Source organism: Pocillopora verrucosa, chromosome 3, assembly GCF_036669915.1.
Source record: "Pocillopora verrucosa isolate sample1 chromosome 3, ASM3666991v2, whole genome shotgun sequence".
NCBI classification, from domain to species: Eukaryota; Metazoa; Cnidaria; class Anthozoa; order Scleractinia; family Pocilloporidae; genus Pocillopora; species Pocillopora verrucosa.
The window spans coordinates 19,790,110-19,818,013 of NC_089314.1; the positions used below are offsets into that span (position 1 = coordinate 19,790,110).

The 27,904-nt window shown below is 37.4% G+C and overlaps 1 protein-coding gene and 2 long non-coding RNA genes across 14 annotated transcripts in view; 2 read left to right on the forward strand and 1 right to left on the reverse strand.

Annotated features, from left to right (window-relative positions):
* The window catches only part of LOC131794177 (uncharacterized), a 53,096-nt gene extending 44,896 nt beyond the window's left edge, over window positions 1–8,200 (reverse strand). For 7 of the 8 annotated variants that reach the window (XM_066163146.1, XM_066163143.1, XM_066163142.1 and 4 more), the window contains exon 1: window positions 8,106–8,194. In XM_066163146.1, the coding sequence (XP_066019243.1) occupies window positions 8,106–8,133 (28 nt within the window). In that variant the 5' untranslated portion in view covers window positions 8,134–8,194. Of the gene's footprint in view, window positions 1–8,105 lie in introns of all 8 variants that reach the window. The other variant, XR_010716846.1, reaches the window with a different exon arrangement.
* A 1,353-nt stretch (window positions 8,201–9,553) lies between these two features.
* Window positions 9,554–15,917, forward strand: LOC131794169 (uncharacterized). 5 transcript variants are annotated; one of them, XR_010716851.1, is made up of 9 exons: window positions 9,554–9,601; window positions 9,681–9,847; window positions 10,725–12,356; window positions 12,594–12,628; window positions 13,298–13,334; window positions 13,446–13,495; window positions 13,902–13,932; window positions 14,098–14,137; window positions 15,575–15,917. It is a non-coding gene; the product is annotated as an uncharacterized lncRNA (long non-coding RNA). The 5 variants fall into 5 exon arrangements; XR_010716850.1 differs by having other exon boundaries at window positions 10,725–12,176; window positions 12,293–12,628; XR_010716848.1 differs by having other exon boundaries at window positions 10,677–12,628.
* Window positions 15,918–18,187: 2,270 nt separating this feature from the next.
* Window positions 18,188–22,343, forward strand: LOC131794176 (uncharacterized). Its single transcript, XR_009340951.2, has 5 exons — window positions 18,188–19,487; window positions 19,692–19,728; window positions 20,097–20,185; window positions 20,920–21,157; window positions 21,611–22,343. It is a non-coding gene; the product is annotated as an uncharacterized lncRNA (long non-coding RNA).
* The last annotated feature ends 5,561 nt before the right edge of the window (window positions 22,344–27,904 follow it).

Consider the following 27,904-nt stretch of genomic DNA (forward strand, 5'->3'; position numbering starts at 1 on the left):
TGCATATGAATAACAAATAAGATGGCCAGGAATTAACTCAACCCCTTAACTCCCACAGGCAGTAAACATATGAACAGTAACTAATCCTTATAATATCAACACATTATCCAGCAAACTGGTATTGAGAATAATCAAACTTATCAGATCCAAGTTTTTTACTTGATTTAACAAATTCTCCCACACAGGGAGAGTGAACAATCAGATCTTGGGATTTTAAGTGTTAATAGTGAGGATGTGCTCAAGGAGAAGCTGAACAAATACTTACATGTAAAGTCTGAAAGCTGTGAGAACTACATGGGAGCTGATGTAAATCCTGAAATATGGCCCAAATAGGACCACAAACAAGGAACCATGATTTTAGGCTGCAAAAAGTTAAGAACATCATTATAGAGGCCATTGTGCCAATCCCTGAGTTGACTGATAAACTTTTGAATGCTAAAGATATGGGGATACCCCTGACACTGGTAAGGCAGTAAGGCAGACACTTGACAGTGTTGCTCTTCCTACACATGTGACTGTGATGTCATTCTATGCCCCAGATAACTCCTTGAGCAGATATAAATGAAGTCCTATCACCATATACATTTATGCTCTGAACATGTGGGTTTTACATGCTTTTTTTTAGGGATGACCCATGCCACTAAGAAAATTATGGACATTAATGCCACAATTAGAGTTTGCCAAAAACTATCTGTTCATGAGTCTGAAGGCTCTGCTAGTAGCTGCAGCTGTTTTCATCATGTGAAGAGCGCGCAGAGGTGGTCAAAAAAAGATCACACACCATCTCTCAGAATACAGTCTGCCCACAAAGAATATTGAGAAAAAGTTCAGAACCCCAACAAAAAGGAGAAAGATGTGAATCACAAGTAGATTCAGAAGTCAAGGTTGGTTAATCTAATGCCACAGTAAACACTTAAACTGACTTTGCACAGGTCTGATCATTTAAGGTTTGAAGAAATAAAGAAGGAAGAAATATCTAGTTAACTAGCAGAAAATAACAAGTGATAACTTAGCAGTATTAGAAATGGTACGAGGACGTACATTTGAATTCACAAGTATTGCCCTTTACAACCTTTGGTACCCAAACAAAGTAGCTTTTCTTCAAAGAATGCCTTGCGATAAACAGTGACTTGCAGAGACTTTTCGACTAAGGTGTATTTATTTACAATGAACATGTACCTCATATTTTATCTCATCTATTTTTGGGAAACCATAGAGCGATGGATTTTTCTGAGTGATATTTAATCTGAAGGGCCTTAATAAGCACACTGCCTCTCACCATTTTAAAATAGAGACCCTTGAATCAGTCATACAGCTGATGGAAAAAGATTACTTCATGGCCCCAGCCAATTTGAAAGATGCATATTATAATGTTTCAATATCTATCCATGCTCAGAAGTATTAAAAGTTTAAACTGTAAGGTAAACTTATTCAATCCACCTGCCAGCCCAATGGTCTGAGCTGTGCAACAAGAATGGTCACAAAATTGCTTGATTGAGATGCCACATATTGGTAAGCTGCATAGATGATACATACTTGCAGTGGAAAAACCTTTGTTGCAGGTAAAAATAACATTACAGAATGATACTGTTTATATCTTCCAAGGTCTTGGTTTTACTATTCATGCATTCAGAAAGATCTGTTTTCACACCAACTAGAAGGCTGACTTTCCTGGGGTTTGTTTTGGACACTGACAGCTTATGCATATCTCCCTCACTATTGACAAGGCTGATTCCTTAGTGGCAGCTTCACTCTCAAAGAATTCACCAACCATTGGGGAGGTTGGGAGGTTATTGGGAGAATGGTTCCAAGCTTCCCAGAGTTGCAGTTTGGGCTACTCTTTTATTGTCCTTGTGAGAATGAGGAAATTCATGCCCTCAGAGAAAATCAGGGAAATTTTGATAACCCAATCACATTTCACAGGCTGCTAGTCAAGACCTTGTCTGGTGAATTAACAATCTCTATGATAGTTATTAACCAGTCCACAGGACTAAACCAGACATAGAGTTAAGTTCAGAAGCCTTGCACCTTGGTTGGGGCGCAGTATATACGCCTTTGGACAAATGCACTCATGGTGGATGGTCTGAAAATGAATCCTTGCAGTACATAAATGTTTTAGAATGAAAAGTTGCCTTTTTTGCATTGTGTGTTTCCAGAAAATATCCATACCCCCACCACGGAGGGAATTGGAAATTCCAGAGGGGTGGGGGGTCAAAGTCCCAGGAAATTCCAGAGGGGATGGGGGGTAAGAGGCGAAATTTTCGTCCAGAGGGTAGGAAGTCGATCGACTTTCTTCGTATGTCAATTGGCGCCTTTTACCTACTTTAGTGGGACGTTCTGAAGTTTAAGTTGTTAAATTACGATGCTTCTAACAGTTCTGCAGCAAAAGAAAGTTTTCTTTTATCCTTGTAGCGCTTTGGAACATAAATAACATCAAATAAAGAAGAGAATCACTTTGTTTTTCGAACGGAGCCGCCATTACTCGTTACCAGTCTCCAAAGATTACAACCAACAGGAGTGGTTACCTAGGGATTTTCCTCGGTCATAACACGTTTCGCGTTCGTAAAATTTACAAATAACTGTCTCGGTCTCGCAAAAAAAAAAAAAAAACGCTGGTCCCGCCGTCTCGCAAAGTTTCGCATAAATTTACCATTCACTACCCCTTATTGACTCCAGCCATCTATTAATTTTGATCTGCACTGAGCTTAATTCCGTTACATCATAATGTGTAGGAGACTTGACGATTTCTTTATGGCTTACTTGCTTGCGATGTTACAATGAATGATAAGTACAGTCGTACCGTAGTAGAAAACAGTTGATAGTAACATTGAGAAACATTAGGATCCAGGGCTTTGTATATATGCGCGTGGGACTGGTAACTAGCCAAGGTTTGTTTATGCACAATCGGACGAAATTATCGACCCGCTGTTAACAAGAATCAATGCTTGTGTGGAGAAATTTTACATTAGAGGCTGGAATTTGGAAAGATGAGTTCAAAATAACTTACTGCTGACTCGGTTTTCTCTTTTGCTCTCTTATTTATGACACAATTTTGTACAAATTTACGTTGCTCAATGTGATTTCGAACGTTTCCATTTCAAGTGCACGCAATTTTCTCAGTACATCGTACAAACTTAACAGTTCAAAAGTGTTTTGTTGCGACTTGTACAGTTTTTTTCTCCTTTCGTGTACTGAGAATACTGTGTTAAATGTTTAAGGATAAGTATTGTATTTAAAAATAAAGCAAACATTAAGTTTAAGCTAGTTAGCGACGTTTACCTTGCGCGTGTACGCCATCTCTCGAATATACACGCGACAAAATCACACGTCCCTCTTGTTTGTTGTTTGCTACGAGAAAAAAATATATTTCCAGGGGGTATAGGGGGTGGTAGAAAATTCTTTGGAAATTCCAGAGGGGTGGGGGGGCTACCACTGCTACCCCAAAATGGAAAATCCGAAGGGGTGGGGGGGTCCTATATGAAATTCCCTCCGTGGTGGGGGTATGGATATTTTCTGGAAACACACATTGAAGATATTTAGTAAAGGCTTAGAACTGCAACTGCAGTTGCCCATATAAACAACATTGGTGATGTGTAATTTGCCTAAGCCTGAGACATGTGGCTTTGATCTCTTAACAGAAATATTTGGCTCTCTGCAGTCCACCAACATAGTACTCAAAATGTTCAGGCAGACCAAGCATTCCAAATATTTCATGACCAAACAGAGTGGAAGTTAGACAAAACCATGTTTGAAAAGGTTACTGCTAGGCCTATTATGCCAGAAGTTGATAAATTTGTCTCAAGAATGAATTTTCAGGTTGCAAATGCATCTGGTGGAAACCTGACCCTGAGGCATTAACTGTGGATGCTTTTACTCTTGATTGGGCTTCTTATACATTTCAAGCTTTTCCCCTATTCAGTATTTTGGGTAGGTAAGGTTTAGAAGATTCTACAATACCAGGCAGAAGAAATTTTGTTGATCCCAATTGGCCAGAATAAGCCAACTGCTAAAGCTGCTATACAACAAGGCAGCAATTCCATCTACTGGGAAGCAAGCTAACCCTGCTGGCATGTTATCCAGGAATCCTTTCAAAGCAAAAGAATTTTGCAATGCACTCTCAGTATCATCATGTCACCTGGGCATGATTCAACTAAGAAACAGTAAAGAACATACTTGCAAGAGTGGCAAAGGTTCTTTAGTAGAAGGGTTGCTGATCTAATGTAATTTCACCAAATGTAAATCAAGTTCTTGAATTCCTTACTGAACTTTATGACAGTAACTGTGGCCACAGTGCCTTAGAGACAGAGAGGAGTTCTTTTTCTGCTATCAACTCATCTTTAAGTTTTCAAATTACAGAAAAAGTCAAACAAACAAGGCCTGAAAAACATCTCTTAAAGTTGGCATTCAAAGCCTATGCTCCAGATTGCAGGCAGCATGTTTACACATACATAATGAAATATTTGGCTGTAATAAAATAATAGATTTCTGTACATTGTTGCATGAACATACTGCTTTAAAATCTCATGTGATCTTCAAATGGCTGATGGTGAGGTACAATTAAATGACACTTACCTGTAAGTTAAAGTTTGATTTTAATTTTACTGATCCATGGAGTCAATAGGAGATTACCTGCCCTCCCTGTTCTCTTTAAGAAAGAAATGGTACTTACTCTTACTACTTTTTTAGCTTATGGTTATCAGAGTTTTTGGCCGAGTTTTCGATTAAATTATCTTCCAATGTGATTCTTAGATTGTCTGGTGTGTTGTAAATTACGCAAGTGATATATCCTATATGCATCTGATAACAACATTTTGGAAGAAATGTTTCTTTACATACTTTCAACTTTTCCGTCGATCAGGAAGTAGGTGAAGTCTGTCGAGTCATACATCACCATTACGGATTGTTATGTCACGTTAACTGTTCGTTTTTAACACAATTTTTCTTTTTTCTTAACCTGTCGGTAACCTGTTGGTTAGCTGTCAGTAGACTGTCAGTAACTTGTTGGCCGACAGGTTTTTTGGGGAGCTCTTCTTCACAATTACCAGACCCTGTAAAATTATTTTTTTGTCCTCTTGCCAGTGATGTTGAAACCTGATAGCTGAGCTTGCTGATGAAATCTCACATAACCTCCATATGACTCCCTGGATGGATAGAATTAATATAAAACTTCATCTTACAGGTAAGTCTTGTATAAATTTTAAACTTTTAAACACTGCAATAAATCTTTGTTTAAAATTTAATTCAAGAGAAGGGAGCATTTTGTGGTTGTTACAGAAGTAGGGACATCTTTGGTTCATTAAGTCTTACCAGAGAAAACCAAAAAATGTACATCCCATACACCAAACAGTAAGCTGTTAATAAACATTAATTTTGTTCCCACATGTTGCGAAATATTTGGAGGATAATAAAGACAGCAGCATCCATTTAGCATGAAAATGTGCTGGTATATTGTCTGTGGTACTGGTAAATTATCTGTTATTCGAAGCTCACAGTTTTCCTCAAGCTTCACTCTCCGGAACATCTTGAAATAAATAATGTCCCCAGACAAATATCTGTGAATATGTTAACCCTTAAACTCCTATGAATGACCAAGAAATAATTTCTCCTTCCAATATCAATACAATATCAAGCAGACAAGTGATGAGAATGAAGAAAAATATCAATTAGGGGGTGAAAAGTTGATCTAATATCAAATTCTCCAAACTAACATCACAAGAACTGTAAAGCAGACAGTAAGGAGAATTACTAATGAGATCTTGAGAGTTAAGGGGTTAAAGCCACATACATGTATCGGCTATTGTTTATTTATTACTTTTTCAGCTCTGAATAAATTGCATCTCTGGTGTTCTGATCATTTTACTCAACTCTGCTCCTAAGCCCATTTTCCAAGTCACCTAATATGGAAATACACTGCCCAAAGTGTTGCCAAGATGAAAATTTGGCTTTTTATAGCTCCAAATATCCAAACATTTAGGATTTAATGAAATGTAATAGAACAATTTTCCATTCACACTTGTTGGATAAGAGATTGGTTATTAACCATCAAATATCCAATTTATGCTCATGGAATGATTGCTCTTTAGTTTAATTGCTCAGGTGAATATAGATGCACTTGCTCTGGTTGGTTGAGGATTGTGTCATATCTCACTATAATGACCTCACAAGAGGTGGTTATAGTAGGGTGCTGAATTTAAAAATTACTACCCTGTCTCTGCCCAAGTCCATCACATAGGTTTTACCACTGGAAATCGCACAGTTTGTTTGCTCTCTAAATTTAGCTTCAAAGCGTCCCTTCGCATTTCAAAAGAAAGGTTTCAACTTTTTGCTGATTGAATCAAATAATCCTGCTACAAATCATTGCTTATCTTGATACAAGTAATCACCATGATTATAACAAAATGTGCAAATTGCAATGCTTTCATTAAGCAAAGAATTTATGATAGAATTCGAAAGCACCAGAACAATTACTAAAACAATTGTTTACCTCAGGCTCAGTGAATATTGTTGCTAGTCAGCTCTACTCCGTCTCGGGGATTATTCAACAATATTCACCTTGCCTTTGTTGCATAATTGTTTATGATCAGACCTTTAGACTCTAAACATTATTTCAAGGCTTTCATGTACAGGCATGAAAAAATTCAAATTTCGGTTTACTTTTGCAAATTTTAGACAATTTCATTTTCAAACACCGGAAATTAAGTTGATAAGTCAACGATTGGGCTGATGCGAGTTCGATTTTCATTTTTAACTCGTGAATTGCGCGCATGCGCAAGAGCGAGTTATAGATACGATGTGGGGAATGACATTCGCTCGCTCGCTCGCTCGCTCGCTCGATTGGTCGATTCCTGTAAACTTTTTTTAGATTTTAGGCTTTTGAGTGCATTTTATAGTTTTTGGCGAGTAATAAACAGACGAAATGGCGACCTTTGTTGCTAAGAATAGTGGTGGGGTGAAAAAGAAGCCAATGATAATCTTAAAAGAGTTTTTTTTTTCGTTTTAGTTTCAACAAGCGGCGCCAGCGACTGGCAGGCATGCAAGGATTCACACTGAAATAACAGAACAACCTTCGTTTTTCATAAAATTGTAATTTACAATCCTTGAACTTGAAAACAATCCGAAGATTCATTGAAAATATCACTTACTGCGAAGCGCTCGGAGTTTACAGATGTTCAAAAGCTTTTTCTGTTATAGCGTGAGATTGAGGACAAAATTGATCATTACGTTTCGTCGCGTGTGTTTTTCCTGTGAGAAGCAACAAAAGATGCCGGCGACTGACGAAATAACAAGTTAACACGAAAATCAGATAACACCTAAACAAACAATTTTAGCTACCGATTTTCAGTGAATTTTTAAAGAACAATTTTCTTTTAAGTTTCAAGACAATTTGAAGATTCAACATACAAACAACGTACTAAAATGCGAAAGTTACACACCACAAAATTGATAAATAGGCCTGAAATGAAATTCTATCTTGTTATTGATCATACGTTGCCTAGCACGTGACCTAAATCTACCCAGGCGGAGATCCAAAATGACGGTGGCAGGCTTGGCTTAGTTATATCACTCAAAACTCGTTCCCGTTTGTCTCATTTGATAAAGAGGGAATCGTTAATGTTTTCATTGAGACAGTATTGCCTTGATTTTCTAATATTTACAACGAAAGACAGTAAATTTCACTTTTCACCCACATTTACTTCCAACCTTTTCTTTTGAACCAGAAACAAAAATGATAGACGTTTAAAACACATGACATCATCCACCTTGTCAAATGTAATAGCATGATCATTTCAATTGTAATGCCTTCTTATCCCAACGTTACTTTGTTTCTTTGCTACATTAGCGAACACTGAACTACTGCTCGTACTCTAGATATGACAATCAACCACAAAATTCCCTAAACCAGATAACATTAAACATAATCTAAAAAATCATGTGTCAATTCACGAGTTTGCTCACAGAGCACTTTGATTTTACTTGTATATAGAGTATACAAACGCTACAATCGAATTATACCTTCCAACACCAGTCTATCTATATGCAAATCTCGCAATATCTGATCCCAAACTCGGCTCGATTTTGAGGTTATATTTTATCAAGATACTTACGTTCAAGAAAGTGCAACATCATGACCATCGCTCTGTAGTTAAGCCAGGAAGAACAAATATTCTCCTCTCGACATGCCCGCCATATTGCAGAAATTATCCCAGGCGTTCCTCGGCAAACTGAGGGAGACTAAAAACAAAGCTTCCCGGTAGGCTTATGGATTATGATTGACATATTAAGCTAGTAGCGCGAATAATGCTAAAAATTATGCTCGTTTTTGAGATTATCCTACTTTTTCTTAAAGTATGCTTTTCAAGAAGGAAACACAAAACAAGTCCAAATTGTGTATTTATTATAGACCCGTACCCAGACCTTCCACGGTAGGATCTCGGTACGAGACTATGTTTACTGTTTTAAAAGCGTGATAATTTCGTTATTTGAGTTACAAACTTGCTCTGATAAAAACATAACTAACTATTGCACTTCATTCCTGACCAAAATGTTAAACTGTACGATGTTGGCATCACATTTCTCTTAGGCGCCATTTTGTTGTCTGTGGGGTGAAAGCGGGAACTGGGACTGACGCAATCTTTACCTCTAGTGTGCCCATACGCAATGTACACTTCCGATGTGCCCATTCCTTAACACGACGAAAGACTCAGTATTTTACAATACACGGTAACCTTCATCCTCCAAGACATTGCAAAATTGAAGATAATCAATGCAAGACAATATTTTCTAATTAAAGCGGGATATCTCCAAATTGCAAAGTCAGCCCGTCTTGTTTCCCCCCCCCCCCCCTCCTTAGTTGGCCCTTGGGTAGCCAACCAAAATTATGAATTACAATCAAACATCGGATCTTGGGTTTCTTGTCAGGACGGACCACTGTTCTAATTGTAAATTACAGAAACTACTAGTAGCCCTAAATGATACAAAGCTGTCGATTCCAACTGAATAAATAACCTGAGAAAATTTTCCGCTTGAGGTAGATAAGCAGTAAGGACAAAAATCTACTTTAGGTGGCAGTCCGTCGGGTTTAAGCCTAATTACGACGCACGCGCCGGCGGGTGTTATGTTTTCATAGAGAATTTGTGATGTTTTATACCTTCAAGATCTCCAACAGTTCGCAATATGTAATAAAGAATAGTTGGACTGTTGTTTTCTATAGTTTTCATTAGCATAAAAGGTGTTTATTCTTGAGCTTAGACGCAATAAATAAAGGTGCTAACTAGCGGTAATCAGGCCGGCTTTAATTTTGATTTTATTTCCGTATGCTTTAGTAAAATTTATCACATTTCTCACAATATGTAACATTTGTCCTGCCGAATATTTTACAGTTGGAAAAAATGGGACTAAAAATTTAGTTTCTTGGCAACCCAAACATCGATTATGAATTAGAAGCAAATATTAGTTATTCTGGAATTTTCTCATCAAAGCAGCCATTCTTTTACGGCTTGTATTTGACACAATGAATTTTTGAAATGTCCTGTTTGACATAAAGGCACAACATATTAGGTTGATTTCCCATATTGGGACAGAAGCGCCTCAAGCTTACGGGGTAATACAAAAGATGTTCCGCTGCCCTAACTTAAAATTCATCCCCTTACGGGTTACTTCAGTTACGATTTATCTTGTAGATATGTCCACTAAACGCTCCACTGAACTATGCCCGAAAGCGAGCACAAAGGATAACGAGAAAAAAAGATGTCCTCTCATTTATGGAAAAAAATAGTACGTTGAAAGTCTTTCGTAATGATCAGACACCAGGCTGGCGGTTTGAACAAAGACAGTTGGGCATAGAAAGGTAAGCCTTCCCTCGAATGGATTGAACACACCTAGAATATCACTTTAGAGTAATGTAAGAGTTGCTTCACATCTATTAATCCGTTCGAATGTTCGAAAAGTGTAGGTGGCCTGCGTGTTTATGTTGTTTTTTTTTTTTTTCGATGAGGTCTACGTTAAAGAATCAAATGAAAAAATATTATGTGCACGTCTCAAAAGAAAAAAAAAATCACATCTTAGGCATAACCGAGGTATCCGAGTCTCGTCAACAAAGTAGTATTTTGGTCAGGACGGACCACTGTTCCAATTATAAATTACAACACGAGCTAGAAACTAAAATCAGCCTAAATGATACAAATCTGTCCATTCCAACTGAATATATAACCTGAGAAAAGTTTCCGCTCGAACGAGATAAGCAGAAAAAACAAAAGTTCACTAAGGGTGGCAGTCCGTAAAGTTTATGCCTGATTACGACGCACGCGCCGGCAGGTGTTATGTTTTCATGGAGAATTTGTGATGTTTATGCCTTCAAGATCTCCAACAGTTCGCAATATGTCATAAAGAAGAGCTGGACTGTTGTTTTCTGTAGTTTGCATTAGCATAAAGGTGAAAAATTGGTAAAATCTATCACATTCCTCACAATATGTAACATTTGTCCTGCCAAATATTTTACGGTTGGAAAAAATGGAAATAAAAATTTAGTTTCTTGGCAACCCAAATAACGATTATGAATAAGAATCAAACAATAGTTTTTCCGGAATTTTCTCATCAAAGCAGCCATTCTTTTACGGCCTGTGTCTATTAGAAATTCTTCCAACAACTTTGACACAATTAATTTTTAAAATTTTTAGTTTGACATAGAGACACAACATATTTGATTGATTTCCCATATTGTGCAGAAGCGCCTTAACCTTATGGAGTGATACAAAGACGTTCCGCTGCCCTATCTTCAAATTCATCCCCTTACGAGGTTACTTCAGCTGGTAACGATTTACCTCGTAGATATGTCAACTAAACGCCCCACTGAACTACGCCCGAAAGCGAGCAAAAAGGATAACGTGAGAGAAAGATATCCTCTCTTTTTTGGAAGAAAAAATAGCATGTTAAAAGTAACCGATAGGTGATTTCCACCAGCAATGTCATTACATCGTCATGGGTGATGAGAAGAAGGAAACATATTGGCTAGATGTTGTACGGACCAAATTCTTAGAGCGGACAATCCAAGATATGTATGATGGACAGTAAGTAGTGTTGAAAGAATCAGAGGAGTATAAAGATTATAATATTTTCACTCCTGTTTAAAGTGTTATGAAGTAATGGAAATGTGATCAATGATTATCTAGAGAGTGTAAAGGTTTTCCTTAAATAGAAATAAGCGGCATCCAAATCCCATCATGCATGATTGATAGATTCTCAAGGCTTACATTGAGATGACCAAGAGTCCCAAAGAACTATAAACAAAAAATGTTTTTTCACATGACAATTTTGTTTAGAGAGAGAATAACTTTATTATGAATCACCGAGGCGGCAGAGAAGAAAAAACACATACTTGAAGGGATTTTGTCAGACGTGTTTGTCCTACACGTCCGTAAAAAACAAGCAGAGACAAACTGCTGCTTCCCGGATACCTGACCTCACAGCTTATAAAAGGCATTTATGGTATTAAGTAGCGCGTGATACACCCCAAGATTCCAGAGTAAAGAAAACAATTTCCTGTCGAGTTTATTCTTTTCTAGCGGACAAGGAGCATGAAATAATTCAATCGATTCCTACATCAAATGAAGGCACGAGAGTCTGGATAACAGAACACGATGTCGTTTGAAAGTTTGTTTTATTTAGCTAAAGAAAAAACAGTCATCTGGTTGAAAAGAATCGAGGGAGAAGAGAAGCATCCATCCATAAAAGGTATCCTCGAGCCAAAACATTGTTAACTTACTTGAAAGAACCGGGTAACGCGTAAAACCTATGCATGATGGCAAACAAAGTTTGGAGAATCGCTCACCGTGCCTGAAGACGATTACTAATGGGAAATAAGACCAAATTCAAGCGTTAAAGAGGAGCGACGCTGAGAAGTCACCAAGTTGGAAGTATACAAATATGAGAAAAGTATTTATGGAGTAGTTAACGCACCATGTCAGGAGAATCTGAAATGAAGGTAGTCTAGTAAAAATCTTATATGTTGGAGTTTTAAGATATGATATTGAGTTCGGAATCGTTCGGAGTCGTTCGGAGTTCGGTTGAGTTCGGTTGGCCCGATTGAACGCTCCTGAATTCATCACGCGTGCTCAATGGTGATCTTTCTGTAGATTTCACGATCTACACTAGACAAATAGGCTACGACTCCTCGAAAGGTAAGAAACTTTTCTTGGCTTTGATTGTAATGCAACTACCTTTTTTAATTATGTTCAACTAGATTTTTAAGTTATATACAACTTTATTTCTGATGGTAGTTTACACAATTGTTCAGGGATTTTTATCAAGGATTTTTACCCCATCAAAATATGGATTGTCAACAAGGCTGGAATATTCCGGTAGGACCATAAACAATATTAAGCAGGAGAGATGTCACAAATTACAATAATGGTTTCGTTTCATAACGTTAAGTTTTTATATTTCAATCGTGACACTTAAACGAATTAGTTTGTTAAAAAATTGTCTCTGTTATCGTGACAAATAATAAATGTTAAGATCAAAATCAAAGAAGCAAAGAAAGGATTTCACATCAGTATTTACAATAACAGATTATGTTATAATTTACATTTTCACAGGATGACAGCATTACTATCAGACCATTTGTTTCAAGGTAGAGATTAGAAATTTTTTCTATTAGTACAGTATAATTTTTACACGTCAAAAAGTGACACACGATGTTATATCAAGCTGCACATACAACAGATTATATGATACGATAAAATCAGGTAGTACACATATTCAATTCATTCATTTAAAAATGAGCCATACTTCAAAATTCATACAGCGTTTTTTTCAGAATATCCCAACTCATGAAAGGTATGTCATATTTTATTCATCCCTTGGAAGAAAGAAAATCAGCGTAAAAAGTTTATTCCACTTTCAGGCCAAGGAATCAAGATATAGTTGTTGTATTCCCCTCTTGAGTCCCAACTGGAGACCTTCCATCATTTTACCGAATATTTCTCTTTACCATCACTCCTTTTTTTCAGAATATCCCAACTCATGAATTTCCCTGTTCACTCCTCTATACCATTTGGAATTAACTTGCAGCTTAAACAAAACACAGCAGCATGCCCTGTTTCACTCCACTTTGAAGCCAAGCATTGGGATTAGTTGTTGTATTCCCCCCTTGACTCATAACTGGAGACCTTTCATTATTTTACCAAATGTCTCTCTTTGCCACCACTGCTTGACGTGAAAAGCTCTTGATCATTAGTTATCACTGTCTTTCACGAATATACTTTCTACATAGCAATGTTGCAGTATTCATTTCTTGCAGTGTTGATGAAGGCGTCATCATACTAAACAACATAGTTGTAAGTATTTCACCATCGCATGTATTGTAATCTGCACCTGTTTGAATATTCCCACCAAAGCCAGTTTTTATTCAAAGATCACCAATTAACTTCCTTCTTTTTTTTTGTTAGGGAGAGACAATTCTCATAAGAAGTTTTGTACATCAAGGACCAAACGATGGGTATGTCATCTTTTATTCATTCCTTGGAAGTAAGAAAATCAGCATAGACAGTTTATTCCAGTATCTTGTGATGTATAAACCACGTGATAGCTGTCCTCTCAAGTATGACAGTAAGAGCACCTTTCATTAATTACCGCTCTACTCCTAGAAAAACTACTTTCCAGTGCCATGCAGCTATTGTTTTTTATTTGATTTGAAATCGCAAGCCACCGTCATAACATTTAATCAGGAAGGTGATACTTGAATAAAGCCACCCATCGAACACTACATTAACAACATCTTTCAAACAACTCGGGCATAACTTGGTAGTTTGTCCATCTTGTTTGTAATAAGCAACATTGATCATGACCAAGTCGCAACTCTAATTCACAAATACCACGTTAACTGAACTCTGTTCTCATTGTAGCAACGAGGAATTGATGATGACAACAGTCAAGGTACTTGTCACCTATCTACTGACTTTATTTAGTCATCTAGCCAATTCCCCTGTCCTGAAGAAGCTTGAAGCTTTCCTTACCATTATGGTCTCTCTCTCTCTCTCTTCTGGAAATTACAGAAATCGTCCAAATGAATGGCTTATTTGTACTATTTTTCCTTCGCAGGACGAGATGACAAAAATCCGTCGCCAGGTTGTTGACTGAGGTATACTAATCACACTTTCAGATTCACGATGAGCTTGATCTCATAAGCACTCGACTGCTATCAAACCACCAAACCATAATTGAATTCCAGAGACCAATCTTCTGAGTATATAATTCTTGCCAGGCAGGGTACTTCCAGGAAATACCAGTAGGACTTTTTTATGATCCAAAAAACCAGGATTGTTCATTCTTGGGAAAGAATAAGTGGCATCTAATCTTAATGAAGGCCATTCTCCACTTCTTTGAAACTGAAAGCACCATTGCTCCAATAATGGTTGTGTAAATGTTTTGATTATTGTCGTCCTTCTCATTGCCTTAATCGTACTTCTTCAGTGACTATCAAAATCTGCATTCAGAAACCAGTAGGAATAGTGCACGAACAGAGGTTTTGATGGATTAAGTGCGAATCCTACTAAAATGTTGCATCAAATCATTATCAATTAAGGATGTCTATCACAGCGTAGGACACTACGCTATAATTTATTACTTATGATCTGCCGATAACAAAGTGCTGTTTTGCTTTTCCAAAAATATCAATTCATTGATAGCTTGTCATGATTTCTCCTTACCCTCTCCTCAACTAATAATTACACCAGAGCAATGGTGTAACTAACCTGAAACACCATAACTCATTCTTTTTACTCCAAGAGCATAAGGACCAGCCTGAGAGCCAAACATTCCTATTTTCATACAATCATTTGTCAATCAAGTTGAGATTTTCTGCAAAACGTCTGCATTATTTCTCCTAAAACTGAAAGGAGACTCTCAGCCCCTAATGGAGAATCTTCCTTTTTCAAATTTTCAGAAAGCTACATCGTAATAGTATGATTATTATTCACCAATTCCTTTCTTTTTCATAACACTTAACGAAAATTTAAGGGTGTATTACACTTTGCCGCAGTCTTTCTGCTAATATTTTGTGATGCTAAGAGTATAAACATTTGGACATTTGTATGGTCCTTTATATTCATCATCAGTAAACAGAGGATAGTGATAGTAAAGCATGACCATCAATCAAATCAATAAATATTATTCACGGTTATGACCCTCTTTATGTTTTTCCACTCTTTATGTTTGTTACTTTTTTTGACGGATTACCCACCAAATTGTCTCCTAACTCAAAGTGGCACCCTTCAAGTCGCCATTAGACAACAAGTAAAAAAAGTAAACAAAACAAAAGAATACAAGCCAAAAAATAACTCAGGTACAACCAATCGGCTGGGGCTTCAAAGAAGAGAAAATCTGTGTAAGGATAAATAAACTGAAACGATGGAACAAGAAGCAAAGTATCAACAACAACAAAAAAAAAACACTACAAAAAAAAAAAAAAAAAAACCCAAAACAAGCATGACAAATTAACAAAAGTGGCATTAGTTACTTACGTGTCACAAAGTGTGGTGCATCAGACACTTATTGCGTCCTTTCATGTATTTTGCAGGAGCTCTGTAGTATGAGAACCATACGGAACAAGATAAAGTTATGTCTATTAAGTCTAAAGTGATTGTCGTTATATTTATCGTTTACGTGGAGATAATATTTATAATATAAGAAGGATAAGGAAAAAACATTAAATCGACAGTTATTTTGGTTTACGCCAAACTAGTGAATATTACTAGAAGTGTAGCCTGCAGGAGCAAATTAAGTCAGCTCTATACAGTGTACAATTAATAATATTCACTGGATTTGTGAGCAAGAAATAAGCTGGTGAAACTATTTGATGCTAAACATTGTCAAACTGTCAAGTTACCGTTAAGTAAATAAAACTTTTAAAGCGCTCTCGATATTTACACTTCGTGCTTTTGAGTTAGATTCAGAGAAATCTCAATAACGTCAAAGTTTCCAAAAACTCATACGGTTAATTCTTCGAAGTAGCCCAAAAGCGCTACGGTTAAAACGAGGTTTCTACGGTGCAACGTGCTAAGGAGGTCTGCTTCCCTTGCTTTTAGATTTCTTCTGGCACTTTATCGTACGCTGTAAAACAAATGGAACTCACTTAATTAAAGATTCCGGGTTTCGTTTCTATTTAAAATATGTTACGATCTCAAACCCCTTTATTCGCCGTTTTTTCCACTTTCGAGTTGTAACACGAAACCACCCCCACCCCAGCTTAATTTACACTTCGCGGTAGTCTGTTTCAGGACAGTAAAAACAAGAAAGAGAAAGCGGGTGAAAGAAGAATGAGGGAAAAGGCTGTTTGTGTCCCTGCTTCTTCTTTCGTACCCAGTGACCGAGAGCCTGAGACAGGCCGTATGCACAACTGTCCCCGCGGCAACTATGTCAACCGAGCTCTTCTACATCCTGTAATAGTATCACCTAAGTAATTTAAAACTCGTTATTTTCCTTTGCAAGCTCCAATACCCAACCCTCTCCACATCGTCAGCCCTTGTGGTTTGAAATAACATAACACATCTGGCCTATTTTTTAAAGCTTATCTAAGAGTCCTATACGATTGTCTTAAATCACCGCACCGATTGATGAGAATTCAAATCATACTTTTGTTATATTGATTAGACAGTTGGATGTCCACAAGGCAGAGAAAATGTTAATTTCATGCTCCGCTTAGTGAGCAAGCAGGTGGCCAAATTTTAAACGGAGACTGATAAGAATTAAGCAGTTCAAAAGTTAACAAGCTTCCCTACAAGTTTTTTTTCGTTTTAGTAACCCCTTGTGAAAACTACCTGTACAATTACATAGTGTACCACAGCTCACTCCTGAATACAGACTAAGGTTTTGATATTCTCTTAGAGAATGTGTGCGACCACATCCGTCTTCGAATCTGTGACAGTAACAGTAGAAATTGAGTAGAAAAGCCATGTTGAAAATTGAATTTCAAAACCCATTTCGAATGTTCCCACAAGAACCAAACCAATGCTATTTACATTTTTCCCGAAAGAAAGTAAAAGGAACAAATTACGAGTTGACAACTAGCGGAAAACACCATGGTGAATGTAAAGGATACTTCATTCATCGAAAAAAGCTCAGATGACCATTAAAGTTAAACGTATTCAACATGATTTGTATGTTTACAATGTGAGAACTTTTGTAGCCCAAGCATCTCGTAGAAAGTCTGTTCAACATTTCCGATGAGAGCTGAAAAATAAAACAATATCATGTAAGAACCCTAGCCAATTATTTTTTCCACAAGATCCACCAACTGAGCTAAAAGGGACTTGCTGGAAAGCTACGGAAGACCGTATGCTCAGCAACCTGGATGCAATCTTGCAATGTTGCTATTAGACAAAAACAAAAACTTCCTTTGTCATGTTAACGCTTGTTACACAGATGATGGCTGACTAAATGAAAAATAAACCGAGAGTAGCTGTCATAGCCTACTCCAATAATGTGAAACTGTAATTCATCAAACCCTATCATTTATCAAATCATATCTTTGCCAAAATTCGGGAAGTTAGAAATAAACTTTCGAGGACAAGTTTAAAGTGACCAGTTGAGTAAACTTTCAATTTCGACGGACACAATAAAAATACAACATTACAAAGACTGTGCCTAGCGATGTCGGCACGTAGTCACCCATCATTGATCACTTTGAGAGCTACTTCGGCTTTCGCAAACGTATTTCCTGTCTGTTACACGCGAGGTTCTAAATAGCTTACTTGCGTTGACTGACATTTATTGTTAAGCTATATTATGCTTGACATTTAATTAAATTTATTGCTTACCCTTAATATACAGACCATTAGCATTCAGTCAAACTGTCAACTACGACAATCCAAATTCTACAGTCATCGATTCAGAAAGTAATGAGATTGCACTGATTTGTTTCAATGTACGTTCGTTATGGCAATATGACTATAGACACCAAGGATTAAAACGATTCAAAGGCTAAAAAAGACAGAAAGACTCTTTCGGGTAGTTCCATGCAACTTGGAACATTCATACACGATAAAAAAAACACATGTAATTGTAATGACTCTTAGTCGAAACCAAATTAAAATCAGGAAATCGTTGAAGTGTCGCGTGTTTGTGCACGTACTGAAAGTATTTCAAAACACTCGAAAACAAAGGGAAAAAATCTAAGTAAACGTTGCAAAACTACCGGTATTATTAAAAGTAATGTTGTAATGATTATGTATCAACAGTGATGTTTGGGAATGATGTCCTACACGGGTTGATTAGAATTTTTATAGTAAAATCGCTCCGAATATTCCTGTTTGCGAAACATCAAAGTAGCTAAGACACTTTTGTTGAAAAAAACTAAGGCCTTGGAATCTGTTAATTTTCCAGGTGCATTCATAATTCGCTTTGGACAAGCCTAGGATTTTAGCCAAAATTGAGTATCGGTGTGCGGTCACAGTCGTAATTATGTGGCGGATTACGGTGCGCTTACGAAAAATTATAGCTTTATCACGTATTTTTTAAGGATTATGTCTATTTGGTGGTGGTTTTATAAACAGAGTTAATGGGCTCAGAAACCTGAGCAGATATTTCATTTTCCTTGTGGCCTGCTCTCTCAAGCTTCCTCCAGAAAAAACTGAAGAAGATTAAGTTTCAGGGCTGGAGCGGTGGAACAGGGCATAATATGACCGAAGAAAACTAGGCCTCAAAGTCAAGCTGCTTATTGATGTCGAAACTTTTTGCAGCCATGTCACTGAAAGCGATTAAGTCACAAAAAAGAAATCCTTTAACCTTCGTGTGGAGAAATACAATTATCGTGTTAAAACAAGGTATAGAATGTGCAAAGTACCCTTAAAAGAACGATTTCCTTTCGATCTTGTCGAGAAAACCATCGGTTTTCTCGACAAGATCGGTTTATAAGGCCTATAAACAATCGGTTTATAAGGCCTAGTAAGAACAAAAGATTGCGTTTTGCGGAACTTTCTACTGCCAACGAAAATGCCAGTTTTAGAAAGTAACATAGTGTACCGGAAAAATCCTTTGTCAAGGGTCATCGAGAAAGCTAAAAGAAAAACAGTAACCAAGCAAACAAAATAACAAATCCTCTGTGTGCAAGATGATACACTCCCTTGACCTTTCAAGGGAAAATTATTTTGTTTCACACATGATGACAAGACAAAGTTAATTTACATTTTAAACTGAAAAAAGAAAACGACGACAATAAGGCTCACATTTAACTTAAATTATGAGGTCTATACTTAAGGTGCCGTGATGAAGAAGGCCACTTAAAATCTATGTCATATGATTGCTATCAGATATCAAAGGAATGACTAAGTCCCGCGTGGAGTTTGCGTACGCAATATCGGAGTCGCGTCCTCTCGTGAGTACGAGTTGTCGCAAGTTTATTTTAAGGAGGCGCCAGCGTATTGTTCTTGTAAAAAAATTTGTTTTTTCGCTTTCCTAAGTCACTTAAAGCCATCACAAGGGCGACGAGCAAGGTTCGGACTCGACACCTTTGGAAATATTTCCTTTTAAACTATCCAACAAGAATAAGAGCATTTTCAATGTAAATTGACATTTGTGCTTGGGCTCATTTGGCACTCTAATCAAGAATACAAGGCAAATATGCTGGGAGGTTGCCTATAAAGTGCTGGAAGAAAAGTTAGTGTGTGATCTGAAGTATGTTTTCTTTGTTGTTGTAGTATGTACCGTGACGGAGTATAGAGACGATTTGCCATGGTAAGTAGAGCCAATAGTGATGAAATAACTACCAATAATAGAGATAAATTGGGGCAAAAAATTACTCTATATAATTATGAAGCATAGACTATGTTAAATTACAAATAAAACAGAAACATTTGATAATATTGCAATGCTTGAATTTCCAAGGTTTTTTCAGGCAAGTACAGTAATTAGAGGTAGTTTCATAGATTCTTTCAACCATTTCTTGATATTCAAAGCAAATGTTTTAAGTTGCTTGAAATGGAACGAGGACTTTTTCACCTGATATTCCAGTAAGGCAGAACTAAAGATTGATAAACTAGTGTCAAACCTCGAAAACTTATGTTTTTACTAATGTCTTACTGTCTAATTTACAACGATATGAGACAACGTTTGGGAAGAGAGTACAACACTTACTGCAATTCTTAACGGTGTTCGCCTCCAAGTCAAAACCACAGGCCTTGCAGTTAACAAGGTAATTGACACAATTTTTCAATGGATGGGAGCATTAAAAACTTCCCTACCAGCTGATAATCACGCAAGAAGCATCCAGTATTAAATCAAAAATTAAGTATTAACTCTTACAAAGTAGAATACGAGACTTCCAGAGTATACATTTTTGCCCTACATTTTTTGACTGTGCTCATCGACAACAAAGGTTGCAAAATTTTATATAAAGCTAACCTTATTTTGTTACCCACCCAAATAAATTTCATAATTGGTAATGGTACCAAATGACCAGTGTCTCCTATATTTCATAGAGAAATTAATTTAGTAGTTGTCTAAGAAAAACACGAGAAATAGGAAGTCGTGTAGGAGGACCCCTAGCCGCCTAAATGGGGTTAAGAGCAATAAAGACTCTGGAAAATGTGGCAACATCTCTACAACTCTCTCAGCTTAATAGGAAAGTTAATCACTGTTCCTTCCATTTGGAATGTTCTGGCATTACAATAATACACGTAGGACTGCTACAAAAATCCAGAATCAAAAACCACTCTGCCCGTATTAATGCATCAACTCTGTGTCCGTGGTTTCTAGTTGAGCAAATTATGAAATCCTGGTAGCACATCTCTGTATGGTGTGGCAAACCATAGAGTAAGATCGGGAGTTAGAATGACCTTCTGTATCGAGGACACCATGACCATTAGTTGGGGCAACATTTGCATTTTTAAAAAACTTTACGTTTCCATCCTTTCACACTCTATACAGGCACTCTCACTGATTCCTTTACTGAATGGATACAGCTTCCTTCCCACCTCACACCATTAAGTTATCTCAGAGGCTTAAAAATATACCAAGAATTGTGGCAGGCTCCTGACTTTCCCTTGTGTAGAAATGACAGTCTCTCGTAACGCAACATTATGACCTCACCGTAGTGTTTTTTGTTTATTTGTGCAAATCTAATGAAGTCAACCTAAACAAATTTGGGATTCTAAATGAATATTTGGTGAGTTGATGTCATTGCAGATAAAACTCAACTCAATGTCATGTTATGTCAAGCATGTCTATTGAAAAAGCCTTTGGGTTACTTTCCCCATTTTCCCCACTCTCCCCACTCTAAATAATGAGACTTGTCAGATTCCAAAGAATGATCTCTCACCAAAATAAGAGATGTCTTAGAAAATGCATGGCCTTTAAGCACAACGACAAGAAAAGACAGTTGTAAATTTCAGTAATGTCCTAATTACAGTAAAATATAACCTGTTCTGAAACAGCACACTGAGATAACAAATAGGTAACACTTATGTTGTTTGAACCACAGGAATCGCTGTTATTAGCTGCTGCATTGAACTATTGCAGCAATTGAATGCAAAGGGGTGAAAAAATGAGATTTAGTGTAATTTGATTCAAATGTTTGATTCTTTGTAACACAATTCTAAAAAACGATTTACCTTTGCAGGGCTGCTTGATTCTAAACTGGTAATTGATTTCCATGACAAGCCGCAACAGTTGGATTGTTGGAGGCATTTCATATTTAGTTTTGTACTTATTTAATGATATTAAATACTTTTACAGCAGAGCAAATTATTGCAGATGGCAAAACAAGTAAAATGATCAGACATTCGTAAAACAGATCGATCAAAGGGTTAAGAACTGCCAAAACTATTTTGGAAGAGAGAAGAGGTAGCTGTGACCCTTTGCCATCAAACTAACGAGAACTTGACTTCGAATCATTTATCATCACAGAGGAAAAACAAATGTTTTACAGGTCTAATCACATTTGTGATTTCAATTGCTATGGCAACAATTTTCATGCCCCAGTTGAATTTAAAAAGGCTGACATTAAAGATGTTTGAAGTATTGCAAGTCACCTCAGTGGTAGACTCACAACGGTTGGAAAATCTTTTGTTTCTAAAAGTTGAAAAAAAGTTGAATTAAGGTTAAACCTTAGGAATAACTGAAGCCAGTTATTTAAAAACCAGAGTATATTTTATACTCCACATATGGATGGTTTGATCTATATGTCTTTAAAGCATATATTTCAGTTTCTCCGATTTTCAGTATAAATACAAAGCGTAATTAACGTCACCTCCACTCTAGTGATGTACCTATATAGTGAAAGTCTACTACCTTATTGATGTAACATATCAATTCTGAGCTGTTTGAAGACCATTTTCTTGGTTCCAATAAATATAGTCGCCAGTCATATCTTAATAACTTTCCTATGATGCATTTTTAATAAATGAATAAACAAAGAAGTAAATGAATTTAGATTTTGGAGAAGATGTCACTTGCTTTTCAGTCACACGTATAAGTCTCCTAAAAGTGACAACTTCAGCATGAAACTTCATTGACACGGAAGGGTCGTTCACAGACCAATCAGTTTGGCCTTTAAAACAGTTGTTTAAATCGGTGGGGGACTATCTTCTTTGAAAACAATTAAAAGAAATGGTCACAAATGCCCCAACAACCCAGCTCCCTTCGCTATATTGCAACTGCATTTTTATAGCATTATCTTTTTATCTTGTTTTTTTATTTTCTCGGGTATAAGTAACCATCAACCAATACTTGCCTAATCACTTTTCTGGAGTGTGTTCCTCAAAATCAATTACTAGCCAAATACATGTACACTGAGTTGCTTGCTGGGACGGCACTTTGTACTGGGTCCGAGTAAGTGAAGTTTTCTGTGTCTTGCTGTTCTCCTCCGATTTGAAGCAACAGTTCTGAGTTAAACAGAATCAGTGAGGTCGTACAACGTACAACGAAACTTTTTGATTTGATCTCTTTGGAAAGAATTACGTAAGGTCATTCCCGATCAGGATGCTGGTTATTATCCCCGTTCTTGATGCTTTGGGGATTTTGAAAAAAACAAAGAGAGACAGAGAAAGACAGAAAAATAAAGGGGGTAAGCTTTTAAACAAACTGTGGTGCTGCGTCGGTGGAATAGTATAACAGGGTAATTTAGAATTATCAACCCAGTTGATAACATAACTTGGCCACCGTAAAGAATTTGAAATGAATATACATATATATATATATGTATGTATATAAGTAGATAGCTAGATAGATATGTATGTATATAGATAGATAGATAGAAATCTATATAGATAAATAGATAGGCAGACTGGCAGATGGACGGATGGATGGTTGGACGGAAGGACGGATGGACGGACGGACGCACGGACGGACGGATGAACGGATGGATGGACGGATAGATAGATAGATAGATAGATAGATAGATAGATTTATAGATAGACCAGGAGCAATTACAGGAAGCGCGCCTTTCTTTCTTCGCTTAAATAGGCAAGCAATGCATGTTTATATAAAGGCGTGCACTACTCTAACACCGGCATAATGCAGGTACGATAGAATCAAATCATATCATGAGCCGCAATATTTGCCCACTTCAGCTCATTGGCCTCTTTGATCACATCAGAGACATCACAACTCAATAGACGGGTATTAGATATGGTTATCCTTAAAATTTTGGAGTTGACCATCACAGCATCTAACTGGTATTTGGTTCTCTTGAAGTCAATGATAAAGTCTTTGCACCAATTTGGGTTCAGCTGAAGATTATTTTTAGCAGACCACTGCTCTACTGCTGTTACAGCGCTTTAGACTGCGCTTCGACTACCTTTGGGGACCACTTCTGCGAGAGTGGTATCATCCAAATATTTCTATGTGTTTGATCCGGGTGGTTTGAGGTCATTTATCATCAAAATAAAGAGCCAAGGGCATGGCTTAATTCCTTTGGGGCGGGGCACCACATAGAACACGTCCCCATTCCCCAAAATCACTAACTTGCGGCCAATTATGTATCAATGAGATGAGTGCATGCAGCGTAGACGAATTTGGAATAACGCCAAATTGGTTCAGGTCGATCCTCTCAAGGATAGCTGGACCTACGTAGACACTTCCGACAAAATCCTTGGACAACTTTGACAAGGGCGGGGTTGGCGAGATGGGTCCTATATGCTAAGTAATAACAGTAACTAGTTTCTCCTTAGGCAGCGGGGCTACGCCGTCAGCATGGAGTTTCTACTCGGCATGGGTATTCGGTATGTCGCAAATGGGATGAGCGAGGGAAAGAGCAAAAACGCAGAAAAGCCAGTTTAAGAGACCATCCGGGCTGCTTGCCTTCCGGGAATTCAGCGCCTATAACGCTGAGCAGACCTATGCACTATGCTTTAGAACATAAATGTCATGCGCGACTAAGGGAGGACTTAAAAGTGGGCTGTAGTTTTGCATAGGCTCGAGGGGAGCCGTACTGATCAAATTCGCAATATCTTGGTATGATTTTCCTTCGACTCTATTAAGACGACTCCATCAAGATGGAGGTGTGATCTTATGTCCTCGCTTATCAGTTAATCGTGACACGAAAGGCCTGGAATGAAGCGTCCAGGTTTTAATTTAAATGTTTTGGATAGCCGCATCTGTTACCATGCTTGGAAAGAGAAAGTCTAAAACCATTGGAGCGCTTATCGATTGAGTGTCGTAAAAACAAAACCCAAAGTAATTATAAGGGCCAATCAGAAAAAAGGATAATACCACTAGGAACCAATGAATAATTGCTCGAAACGTCAGCTTGTTTTACTCTTTACGGTGGCCAATTTACGTTTTCAACTCCTTTGTTGACACTAAATTACCTGCTATACTCTCTCACCGACGCAGCATCACAGTTTCTTTAGAAACTTCCCCCCTTTATTTATTCACCATTGATTTTAGTTTTGAATTTGTTTGGATGAGAAAATGGGAGGTTTTCTGGAATAATATAGCGAAGTAACGCAAGATCAAAGCAATCCCGGATTGCTTCAATATTCAATTGAAAATGGCCCTAATAATATAAAACTGAGGGGTGGGTGATCACAGGTCCTCTTCGAACACGCCGCCAGAGTAACAAAGTTAACCTTATTTTTAATGCCAAGTTATATTTAATTCGTCAGTGCGTCGCTCAACAAAATTCAGTCAGAATGCTGGAATTCATGCCTTCCACAATTTCGTTTCAACCATCACTTTGTACCCCCTTCAAAACAATTTACTGTCCAATCATTAACCCTAAGGTTCGCTTTATGCTCATCTTCGTAAACGTTATTTTCATGGAGCGTAACCGAATTAACAGCTTTTTGTCCTAAAAGCAGACGAATTCACATAAAAACCACCTTATGAGTAGTCGGAACCTCGTTATCTGTGTTTTCCGTTGACACCTTCCCCCCCACCCCATTAGAGTATGTCGGTGTAAACCTCAAATGTTTCTGCGAAAAAAAACCTATTATGAAGAAAAACGTTTTATTACATGTTCACATGTAACAACATCTCGTGCAGTGGCTACGAACGAAATACAATTACTCACCTGCCTAGGCGAGGGAGCAAATTCAATATCAACATCAGCCTTGCTGCCAAAAACGACAAACATCATCAAAAACAAAAGAAAAAAAGAGGCAAGCCATGCCCCCCGCATTCTCTCCTGGAGTTTGTTATTAGACTGAAGGTCGTAACACTTTCTTTTTCTTGCTAAGACTTATTTCTGCTAATCAAGAGCGAGAGTTAAAACCCTGTACAAAATGTTCATGCCATACGGTATTTATGCCCATTTTCTTTAGCAGAAAATGTGGCAATACCGTGGAATCTTCTCAACGGACAGAATTTTGTCGGTGTGTAAGACATATTAACCCACAAGTATGGCATGTTTGCACAGGCGTAAAACTTGATTATCACAAAAAAGCCGAAGGAATTTTTTAATAACCAAAACTTTTGATTGGGAAATATTCAGCTGTCATATCTTACGATTTATTTTTTTGTAATTGGAAATGGTTTCCTGTTCGCTAAAATGAAAAGCAGTTCAAGTCTATTTTTAAATCAAAATGGATAAAACTGGAGACAAACGTTTGTTTTCAAAATGGAGCGATATGTTGACAAGTACGTCGGCGAATGACAAAGACCAAGGTACAAAATGTAGAGCGATTTAGCGAGGTTCTTAGTCCGTAGTCCATGTTTTACACCTGACTGACTTGACCGTAATTCCGGTCAGCTGACAACTTAACTTTCACTTGTAATCATAAACTATGTTCTATCAGAGACAAACAGAAATTACAGAAATTCTAGAAATTACATCGGCCGCCCTTCGAGAGAACAACTTAGAGCTTGCTCTGATATCGTTTCCAATGCGTTGAGTGGAAGGCCACTTCAGTCACTGCTGCCGAGTTTTACAGCGCTGTCATCCTAAGCAATCTTCATGTTCCGGTAAATTCGGCAGTCGTTCATTCAAAAAACACGTGCTTCAACAGTTTGTTTTCGAACTGTCATGTGAAAAAAACTTGCGTGTTTTTATGCGCCACAATTCGGCCGGATTATATTGAACATTTCACTGTCAGATTCTATATTAGAGACTAGGGTTTAGGCGAAAGAGTTAAATTCGACCCGCGGAACTATTTCAGTTTGTAAACTTTTGCAGAATGTGGAAGGAAGCGGCTAGAGCACTCAGGAAGTGGTATAAAAACTCGACTACGTCTCGTGTTTCTCCCTTCACTTCTTTCGTGCCGCTTTCTGCGTAGTTTACAACAGAACAGAGAACAGTCAAGGCTTCTCTATCGAGAAGAAATCGAGTTACAAAATTATCTATCTCATAACAACCAGAAAGACTGAAGTTGGTAGTTGATGCGGCTAAAATCTAGTAAATCAAAAGATAACAAAGCACACAGGTGTTCACTCACAGAAGGTAACTGCGAATGAAATAAATTTCGCTCACCCCAACAATGTGGCTGCGTACATGTTTATAGACTGCCAACAATTACTGTCCTCTGAGAAAACATGCCAATGCCGTTTAGCCAAAGGACGACTGCTGCATAAATATGCAAAATGCGATCACACATAAATTTATATTCATACCTGAGTTATATCTTCATCCCTGAGGCAGAGATCTATAAACACTGGATAAAATGGTCTGCCTATTTTCAAGAAGTACGCAATCATCAATCCACTGTAGCGAGTGTTACAAATAAACGCTACGAATTAAATACCTATATGTCATTATCTTATCACGTGCTACTGGACCACTGCGTCCGCGGTAGTTGCACAAATAAGTAGTAAGAACTATATATTGAGTATATGAGCAAGCACGTGTTTCAAGTTACTTAAATATAGATTGGTCCATATTCTGAACGCATTTGAGAATATATTGAAACTAAATAAAACACGCCAAAGACAAACTTATACCAAGGGAGCAGAGCCAAATTTTAACATGCATTCTAATTTGCCAAAACGTATTACAACGGATGTAAGGTTTACCATCAAAACGGAAAGTTGCAATTTATAGCAATGTAGATCTTAAAAATCTCCCCTAATACGAGCAGGAATTGTATTTCTTTCACTATCTTTCGACCCACACATCAATGCCGTAGAAACGCACCTAAGAGCCTTGGATACGGTGCCTTAGACAATTCAGTCTATTTCTACATTTTATGACCAGTCACATTAACACATGGCAGAGCAACAGCATCTTTATTGGCAACATTCCCGCTGTATATAAAACAAGGAAAATTTGCGAGCATGAGAAATAACCCATAAAATTGGATTAACCTTGAAAATTTTCCAGCTGCGTTTGCCGCGCACAATCCATGTGTGACTTGCTCATTTCGCCATGTCAAGCCTACTTTTTTTCTTTTTTTGTCAACGATGCTGTTATATAAGTGGATGCTTGTTTAATTAAAGTGATTGCTTAAAAAGCTGATTTATCAAATTTAAATTTCCGTAC